The 10481-nt window shown below is 35.1% G+C and overlaps 1 protein-coding gene across 1 annotated transcript; it reads left to right on the top strand.

Annotated features, from left to right (window-relative positions):
- Positions 1-5620: 5620 nt before the first annotated feature.
- LOC149239872 (aspartyl protease family protein 2-like) lies at positions 5621-9052 on the top strand. Its single transcript, XM_089373561.1, has 2 exons — positions 5621-5976; positions 7548-9052. Exons 1-2 carry the CDS (start codon positions 5772-5774, stop codon positions 8807-8809), a joined length of 1467 nt encoding a protein of 488 aa, XP_089229687.1. The 5' UTR covers positions 5621-5771; the 3' UTR covers positions 8810-9052.
- The last annotated feature ends 1429 nt before the right edge of the window (positions 9053-10481 follow it).

The following is a 10481-nucleotide window of genomic DNA, read 5'->3' as shown; positions in this document are numbered from 1 at the left end:
CTTTCCCATCTTACATCCGAGAGTATGGCACATAAGGATCTTGTGAAAACTCCTCCCCTAGAGTGGGAAGGGATATGGAGCAAGTATTGTAAGAGTTACTTCACCTTCAACTTCATCACAGAAATACAGTGTCAACTTTGACTAGTTCTATGGGATTGTTGGAAGAGCACAAAGTCAAATTTTAAAGTGCAAAAGATGAAATTGTGGTCTTTGTAAACGACTAAATGAAATCCAAATTTCGATAAGTAAGCTTCAACATGGATGGTCCTCTCTAGTAAATTCAACAACTCAAGCCATTGGAAGCCTACCAAATTTAAATGTACCTCCTGAAGAGGAGACTGCTTAGGGCAATGAGATTCACTCCCCTCCTCTAGCTAAGTATATATGTTATTCAAATGTATTAATATTTTAGTTGTTTTTTGGTCTGTATGTAGTTAGAGAATTTTCGTTTTTGTACTCAAATAGGCTTAGCTCTCTTACCAAACTTAGTAGTGAAAGATTCCATTTTTGTTCTCTTTGATGTAAGGCCATGTCCCCAAGCACATATTTTTCATCTAAATATTCACATTTTCAGTTTAAAAATATATATATATATATCATCTAAATATTCACATTTTCGGTTTATATATATATATATATATATATATATATATATATATATATGGATGTGATATTTGGGGTTGTAAAATCTCCAAATAGTCATGGAGGAAGATAAAACAGATCCAAAAGCAATTTCTAACCTACAATCTAGAGATTAAAGGAAATACACCCTATCGTATCCTCATTGTAGCGAAAATTCCCTACATTGAAAGCATGGTGATGACTAATTAACTTATGTATAAGAAGAGGTTAAACAACATGAAATATGAGGTTTCTAAAATAGCTTCTTACTAGGATGGCATAAGGATGCCCAGTCTTGACTAGACCATTGTGGGATAAAGGATGAGATAATTATGAAGAATAAGGATACTATTAAATTATTATTACATCAAAATTTAAGGAGAAATTAAGGAAGTTAATATCATATAATGAGGTGATCAACCCTAATCTAGAAAATTAAAAATTTAGTTGTATTGGCTAGTGTAAAGAAAAAAATAAACATTGCGAAAATAAGAACAAATTCTCTTGAGCTCTATAATAAAACTTGGTTTTGGCTGATTCCCAAAACATGTTGGGTTGAAAGATTCTATCACCTTTGTGACACTAGGAGGATTGAAGAAGAAAAACACTTTCTCTTATATTGTATGGCTTATACTTATATGAAATTATAAATTTCAAAATATTTGTCACAATAACCTTCTTGACTTTTTAACTCAACAAAACTATGATGATCTCGGAAAATTTCTTTAATTGTTGTTTGAGCATAAAATAAAACTCTAAATTTTTCCAAGTGTTCTCTTTCCTTTTAGGTCTCATAAACCATTCCAATCTTAGTGACACTAGACTAAAGATGAAAAATGTTTTATTTAGATTGTTTGGCCTATACTCTCATTAAATCTAAATTTCAAAATATTTATAACACCATGAACCTTCTTAACCTTTCAAGTCAACAAAACTATGATGATCTTGGAAAGATTTTTTAAATACTTTTTGAGTATAGAAATAAAACATTAAATAATTCCAAGTAATCTCTTACATTTTAGGTCTCATAAACCATTTCAATATTAGTCACATTAGGAGGGTTGAAGATGAAAAACATTTTCTCTGGGATGGATTATATTCACATTAAATGTAAATTTCAAAATATTTCTCACAATGCCAACCTTTGCCTTTTCACTCACCAAAACTATGATGATCTTGGAAAGGTTTTTAAGATTGTTTTTGAGTACAGAAACAAAACTCCAAGGAATTCCAAGGAATCTCTTATCTTTTAGGTCCCATAAACCATTTCAATATTAGTTACACTAGGAGGGTTGAAGATGAAAAACATTTTCTCCCATATGGTTTATGCTCACATTAAATATAAATTTCATTTCAAAATATTTAATAAAATAATTTACCATATCACATATTAGATATCATTTTTTGGGATTCAACTGCGTTAAGTAAGTCATTCATCTATGACCGTGTCCATGACTAATTTATCATTATTTTGAATAGTCCATTTAGCACTCATTGCATTGGGTTAAGTAAGTCATTCATCTATGACCATTTCCATGACTAATTTCTCATGATTTTTGAATAGTCCACTTAGCACTCATTGCATTGGGTGATGCTCATAGGGGTGAAGAATTGGAATTAAAACTAATGAAATGAAACATATAGCGTCAATCATCACTTTCAGGGCTTTCACCCAGTAACAAGGACATTCCGGGAGGTCACCCATCCCAAGTCACCTCTGGCTCAAGCGCGCTTAACTATGGAGTTTTCCCCATAATCAAGCCCACTTAGCTTACTACCCCATTTGCAAAACCTTAGCAAGTATTGTGTCTAACGAACCATTCGAGTAGAGTTCCCTTCACTCTTTCTGAATTTAAGTATTAAGGGGTTTTCGCCCACTTAGCACTCATTGCACTCTTTTTGAATTTAAGTATTGAGGGGTTTTTGTCTACTTAACACTCATTGCATCAGGGGATGCTCACAGGGGTGAAGAAGTGGAATTGATACTAGTGAAATGAATCACATATTGTCAATCATCACTTTCGAGGCTTGCACCTAGTAACTAGGAGTTCTCGGGAGGTCACCCATCTCAAGTCACCTCTGGTTCAAGCGCGCTTAACTATGGATTTTTCTCCACAATCAAGCCCACTTAGGTTGCTATCCCATTTGCAAAACCTTAGTGAGAATTGTGCCTGATGAACAATTCAAGTAGAGTTCCCTTCACTCTTTATGGATTTAAAGTATTGAGGGGAACTGTGTTAAGTAAGTCATTCATCTATGACCATTTCCATGGCTATTTCTCATGGTTTTTTAATAGTCCACTTAGCACTCATTGCGTCAGGTGATGCTCACAAGGGTGAAGAAGAGGGGTTGAATCTAGTGAAATGAATCACATAGTGTCAATCCTCACTTCCGAGGCTTGCACCCGGTAACCAGGACTTCCCGGGAGGTTACCCATCCTAGGTCACCTCTGGCTCAAGCATGCTTAACTGTGGAGTTTTCCTCACAATCAAGCCCACTTAGCTTGCTATCCCATTTGCAAAACCTTAGCAAGTATTGTGCCTGATGAACCATTCAAGTAGAGTTCCCTTCACTCTTTATGAATTTAAGTATTGAGGGGAATTGCGTTAAGTAAGTCATTCATCTATGGTCATTTCCATGACTAATTTCTCATTGTTTTTGAATAGTCCACTTAGCACTCATTGCATTGGGTGATGCTCATAGGGGTGAAGAAGTGGGATTGAAACTAGTGAAATGGATCACATAGCATCAATCATCATTTTCGAGGCTTGTACCCGATAACCAAAAATTCCTAAGAGGTCACCCCTCCTAGGTTGCCTCTGGCTCAAGCACACTTATTATTAGAATCTAATAAATTATTATTTATATTTATTAAAATCAAAATAATTTTATAAGCTAAATTAAAAATTCTTGCCAAAAAAATTAATTAAATTTCAAAATTTATATACCATATATTATATAATTAACTTTTAAAAATTTTATTTATTTTATAATTAGTTTTAAAAATAATTATAAGTTAGTATATTACTTATTATCAGATTTCATTTCTATATCTATTTAAAAAGGTAAAACAAGTTATTTAGTTTTTCTTTCACTACCTATTAGTTTGTCTTTGACCAAAAAATTACTCAGCGTATCCATAGTTTAACATTGAAAATCCAATTTTTGTTATTTTATTATTATTATTTAAATTTATTTATTTATAAAGTGATTGGTTGAGGTCTTATTAAGGTTATTTAATAACTTGATTGGTCTAGTGGTATGATCCTTGCTTTGGGTGCAAGGGACCCGAGAGGTCGAGTTCAATTCTCAGAATGTGTAGATTAGGTATAGATTATGGTTCACCTATAGGGAATAAACATAGCTTCATTTCTATTATTTACTAATTTTTTGCTTTGAGTCTTATTTTCTTTTTATTTGACTTTCTGATTTTTATTCCTTTTTCTTTTTCTATTATTTTCATTCTCTGACTTTTAGTTTTTTTCTCCATATTTTCAATTTAAAATGACTTATTATTATATTAAAAACATATTTTAATAGATTATGGTTCACCTATAGGAAATAAACATAGCTTCATTTCTATTATTTACTATTTTTTGCTTTGAGTCTTATTTTCTTTTTATTTGACTTTCTAATTTTTATTCCTTTTTCTTTTTCTATTATTTTCATTCTCCTGACTTTTAGTTTTTTTCTCCATATTTTCAATTTAAAATGACTTATTATTATATTAAAAACATATTTTAATAACTTTTATTGTAATATCTATCTATCTATATATATATATATTAAAAACACACACATATATATAAAGTGTATATATGTTAATATATACAATATTAGTTGATCATATTTATTAATTTTTGGCGCTGTCATTCAACAATATAATATTATTAATTGTTTGTCTTTATAATATGTATAAATAGACTGTTTCGACATTATCACTTTAATGATAACATTTAACAATATAATATTTTATTAGTGACTCTATTTTCTTAATGAATATTAATTTTTAGTTTAATTAAACTATATTTAAACTAAATAACAAATACTAAATACTATATATCCCTCCCATTTTTTTTATATATATAGCCACATTCAATCAATATATATAAAATACTAAATTCACACTCCACTAAATTATTTATATATATAAAAGTTAATGGACGAGTTAGAACAAATAGCTTCTCCCATGCAGAAGTTTTTGGTAGGGTCGGGTGGGAATTGGATCTTCCATTAAAGGCAGAGATATATGTGGATGGATGGGGACGTGGTTGAAAAAAATTCCTGATTCCATGCTCCGCGCAATAATTGAATCCAATTGCAATATTAAATTAATCATAACTTTGACATCGAGTAAAATACTTTGAAAACTGAGAAGCAGTACTTACGAATAATAATCTGACTCTGTGCTTTTTTCTTCAACCACGACACCTAATTATTCCGTGTTAACTTTTCATTTTCCACAAAAGTCTTCCTCCCCTATGGAATTGATCCTTATAGGTTATGTTAAAGCCCAGTTTTTTAAATTCTCAGTGCGTTCAGTAGGTCTGTGGAATGAATTCTATATAAACACTGTGAATGGTAATAGGGAGATTACACTCTGAAGTCAAATTTAACATGAGTCTCATCATATTTAATAAAAATCTGATATTAAAATCAAGCTACCTTCCTAATGTGAATACATCCTGAATATCCTGAAATGTGAATATGGTTAAACACAAATTTCTCCACATCAATATATATCTATCTATGTCAGTACAGCGAATGGTTGAATATTGTGTACTGAAGTGCTGAATATGCTGAATTGTGAGTATGGTTAAACACAAATTTCTCCACATCAATCTTTTTTAATGTCAGTACAGTGGATGGTTGAATATTGTGTACTGAAGTGCTGGAATTTTCATGAAACTGTATGTACGTAGGTATCTTGGCTGCTTTTTCCTTTCCTTGTCTTTTTGCCCAACTGTAACACCAATAACAACAGAGCACTCGTGAACTACTTTTGCTTTTGTTTTGCCGTGTATGGCGGGACTAGAAAGGTTCTAAATGAACAGGAAACGTGAAACCTTTCTTGCATAACGCTTCCTTATCCATTTAGCACGAAATATAATATTAGACAGCCATTGCCATTGCCATTCTCAGTTCCTTTCATGTCTGCTCACTCCATCTCAATGGGTAGTCGAACAGCACATTCTCTGGTCTTTTGTATAAGCTTGGTTACTGTTTTAGTGCTCCAGTGCCTGCTAATGTGCAGTTCAGCAGCCCCAGAGCATCATAATTATCATATTATCCATGTTGAAAACTTCAAATGGAAGGATCCACAGGGAATTGTCAAATGCCCGGCTTCAATGGCAGGTAAGCTGATCTTCTTTTGGTTTCTGAGTAGTTATTAGATTATTCTTTTGGCTGGCTAAGCTGTGAAAGTCACCTGAAACTTGCCTTCAACCTCAACCCAATCGTTGCCATTACCAGCTTCCTTTCATATCTACTCTACATGTCATTGGATTGCCAAGCAATACATTCTCTAGTGTGGCTGCTGTTCTGCTTCAATTAGGGCTCATGGGCAGTTCAGTAACCCCAGTCTCTGAGAATTGCCATACTATACACTAGGAAAACTTGTGATGAAAAGACACACATCAGGGGTTTGCAACTGGGCTGATCTCCTTTTTGTTTTTAGACTTCTGATGAAAAGACTCACATCAGGGGTTTGCAAGTGGGCTGATCTCCTTTTTTTTTTAGAGCACTTGTGAGATAAAATCTCCTTTTCTGGGTTTTGAAAATCACCTTGAGGCTTTTACTTGACCTCATCCATAACCATTGTCCTTACCAACTCCCTTTCATATCTGCTCAGTCCATTTGAATGGATAGCCAAACATCACATTCTCTGATGCTCTGTTTAAGAGTGGCCACTTTATCCCAGTGGTAAAGTTCAAATGGAAAGGCCTGCAAGGATCTGCCAAATTTCCAGCTGATGTTCATATACTTCTCAGATAATTCCTTTAGAAGTCACTAACCATTCTCATTGATGACTTTTTTTGCATCTACTCGTTCATCTCAATGTGTAGCCACAACATATTCTCTATTATTTTGTTTAAATGTGGCAGCTGTTCTGCTTCAATATAAGCTCATTTTGGGCAGTTTTGAATCCCCAGACTAGAGAATTAGCATACTGGGTATCATACTATCCCAGTTGAAAACGTCATAAAGGGAAAGATCCACAGGTATTTGCCAAAATCCCATCTTAGTGTTCTCTTCTAGGAAAGGAAATACCTTTTAGAGAATTCCTTTAGCTAAGCTGTTGAAGTCACTTGAAACTTGCACCTAATTTGATTTGTATCCAATTGCAGTGTTTTGGATCTTCTACGCCTAACCTTAATACAAGCCCAATAAATGAACTGGTCTCTTTTTGGTAGAAGAAATACTTAACAGAATAATTTTAATTAAACTGTTCAAATCACCTTAGAGGTACACTTAAACTCAACCATAGCCATTGCAATTGCCAGCTTCATTTCATATCTACTGAATCCATCTGAATCGATAGCCAAGCAACACATTCTCTAATCTTTTTGTTTAAAGTTGGCCGTTGCTCTCTTTCAATGCAAGCTCATTAGCAGTTCAACAACCCCAGACAACCAGAGTTAACATTCTATCCTAGTATAAGACTAGAGAAACCCTCAGGGATTTGGCAAATGCTCAGCTTCATTTGCAGCTAAACTGATCCCTTGTTGGGAAAGGAATACTTTTAGAGAATTCCTTTGGCCAGGCTGTTGAAGTCGTTTAGGAATTGCAGAATTGCACTTGCTCTCATTTGAGTCTACTTACGGATTTTGAACCCTTTTTTTAATATAGGCTCAATCATCTCCTTACTTGCCACCAGTCTACCTCCCGTGAGCAAACTGATGGTTTTTATCAAATTGTATGTGCAGATCAGGAAGCGCTAAAGCCAGGAGTGAACATAAGACTAGATCATATTCATGGGGCCTGCTCGCCTCTCAGGCCTACCAACTCGAGCAAATGGATAGACCTGGTCTCCCAGAGTTTAGAACGAGACAATGATCGTTTGAAAACAATAAGGTCCAGAAACAGTGGCCCTTATACTACAATGAGCAATCTTCCTCTTCAATCTGGAAGCGAAGTCGGTACAGGGAACTACATTTTAACAGCAGGTTTTGGCACACCAACTAAGAAATTCTTACTGGTAATTGACACGGGCAGCGATCTCACTTGGATACAGTGCAAGCCTTGTCTAGGCTGTTATTCACAGGTAGATCCCATATTCGACCCCAGTCAGTCCTCTTCTTATAAATCCCTACCCTGTCTTTCGGCTACCTGTACCGAATTGCTGACTTCAGAAAGCAATCTGACCCCTTGTCTCCTCGGGGGCTGTTCTTATGAAATAAATTACGGGGATGGATCGAGGAGCCACGGAGATTTCAGTGAAGAAACCTTTACTCTGGGTTCGGATTCTATTCAGAACTTTGCCTTCGGCTGCGGGCATACCAATACAGGGCTCTTTAAAGGCTCGGCTGGGCTTTTAGGATTGGGCCAGAATACGCTTTCCTTTCCTTCCCAGACAAATAGCAAATATGGCGGCCAGTTCTCTTACTGCCTTCCGGATTTTGGATCCTCAACATCATCGGGTTCATTCAGCGTCGGACAGGGTTCGATTCCTGCCTCCGCCGTTTTCACCCCTCTGGTCTCAAATTTCTTGTACCCCACCTTCTATTTTGTGGGATTAAACGGCATAAGCGTCGGAGGCGAAAGACTCTCGATTCCATCTGCTGCTCTTGGAAGTGGAGGTACGATTGTGGACTCCGGAACTGTCATAACTCGGCTTCTCCCCGAGGCATACAATGCCCTGAAAACCTCGTTTCGGAGACAGACCCCGGGTCTTCCGAGCGCGAAGCGTTTCTCAATCCTGGACACCTGCTACGACCTGTCTCGCCACGGTCAGGTGAGGATTCCGACTATAACTTTCCATTTTCAGAACGCGGATGTGCCTGTGAGCGACGTCGGGATTTTGGTTCCCGTCGACAATGGCGGGTCTCAGGTGTGCCTGGCATTCGCTTCGGCGTCCGAGTCGGACAGCTTTAACATTATTGGGAACTTCCAGCAGCAGCGAATGAAAGTTGCTTTTGACTCAGGGGCTGGAAGAGTCGGCTTTGCTTCCGGATCCTGCGCAACTTAACTCTGCCCGTGGCCTTGGCGTTTGTAATTCAGTGTCTGAGTAAGAAATCAGTCAGTGTCATGTAAAACATAATAAGTAGAGATGTTTTCTGACGTCCTCCGTCAGTTTGTTCGTTCCTTGAAATGTTGTAGATCTTTCTGCAAAAGTTTTGTTTCAGAGCTTTATAGTATTTGGTTTGAACAAGAATTTTAACAATCTAAATGATATTATTTTATAATTAAAAAAAGATATTCAGTGTTTAAACTGTAATTAATATATTTAGTATTTTAATTATATTGTTATAAAATTATAAAAAGAATTAGTCAGAGTTATATGATAAATTAGTTGGTTCGGCTTGTAGTATGTTTTAAAACTGTTTTTACTTGGCTAAATAGGTTAACGGCCTAAGATTTGGATAGGTTAACGGCCTAAGATTTGGAGACATCTTGTAGGAGTGAAAATCTTCCCTTTATGGACCACTAGGGGGTTATTCCATGTGGTGTGGTTTTCTTGAATCACACTGTAAAAGATGGACAGATTTTCACTCAAGAAGATAGTTGGAAGCATGTTCAAAAGCGAAAATCTACTTAGTGGAAGTAGAATTTGTTTATAAAATACAAAAAGGGGATAACCTCCAAAACCATAATGTGGTTTTACAAAGATAAAATATTTTATTAAAGTGTAATTTTAATATTTTTGTTTTTATTTATTTTTATAATTTTTTTGTTAGTTTGGTTTAAAATTTGATATAAATTTGTTCAAATTGTGATAAATGGAATCGTAAATTTGAGTTATTAAATCTATACGGGTTTTTTAAGGCTTTGAATTTGCTTATTCATTCAAAACATGAAAAATAATAATTCCAACAAAAATTTTATGGCTAAATTTTTTATGGAAAAGGAAAAAAAACTTAAAAGAGATAGACTTCACATTTTATTGAGGTCTACTTAGACTTATTTGTTTTGTTGGACATGTGTTAATATAGAACTAAAATTTGAAGATGATATGTTTGTATAATGGTATCCCATCTTGATAACTAAGCCAAAAACTAATGGATTGCTTATGTGTGCCACTTTAGCACATGCATTAAGTGCATCACTTAGGTGTCTAGGCTAACTATAAGTATTACATATGTAGGTGATGTTCATGTGTTACAACGGTGGGTAGCTTCATAGTTAAGTGCACCAACAATGTTAGATGTGTTTCTTCTATGCATGAGTGTGTGGGTTAAGTGTATGAGTATGTGCATAGATTACATGTCTCTTATGTTAGGTACATTAACTTATGTGTGTGAGTATCTCACATATATATGTGGATTATGTTTAATTTTAGTTATATGAGTTACATTTTAGGGTTAGATGGTGCATAGGCTCATTAGGTGTATTGTTCTTGTTAGGTGTGTTGCTTGTGTGTGCATATCGGTTACGTGTGTTACTTATGTGTGAATACATGTGGGTTAGTTGTGTGGATGATTACAAAGGTTAGGTGCATCACTTATATTAGGTCATATGTTGCTCATTACATGGGTTCGGTGCATGTAGAGGTCATGTGCATGGGTTATCTATGTGGGATATGTGTGTGGGTTAGATTCATGGGCTGGATTCATTGGAAGCTACATAAATTGTAAGCATTTCTCATGTTATGTGTGCTGCTTAACATGTGCATGTTATAATAGGTGTACTAAGGCTTTAAG

Source organism: Pinus tabuliformis, chromosome 8 (genome assembly GCF_031772625.1).
Source record: "Pinus tabuliformis cultivar Carrire ecotype Pingquan chromosome 8, CPIR1, whole genome shotgun sequence".
NCBI lineage: Eukaryota > Viridiplantae > Streptophyta > Pinopsida > Pinales > Pinaceae > Pinus > Pinus tabuliformis.
The sequence above is the reverse complement of the archived record's forward strand: the minus strand, read 5'-3'. Positions and strand labels throughout refer to the sequence as shown.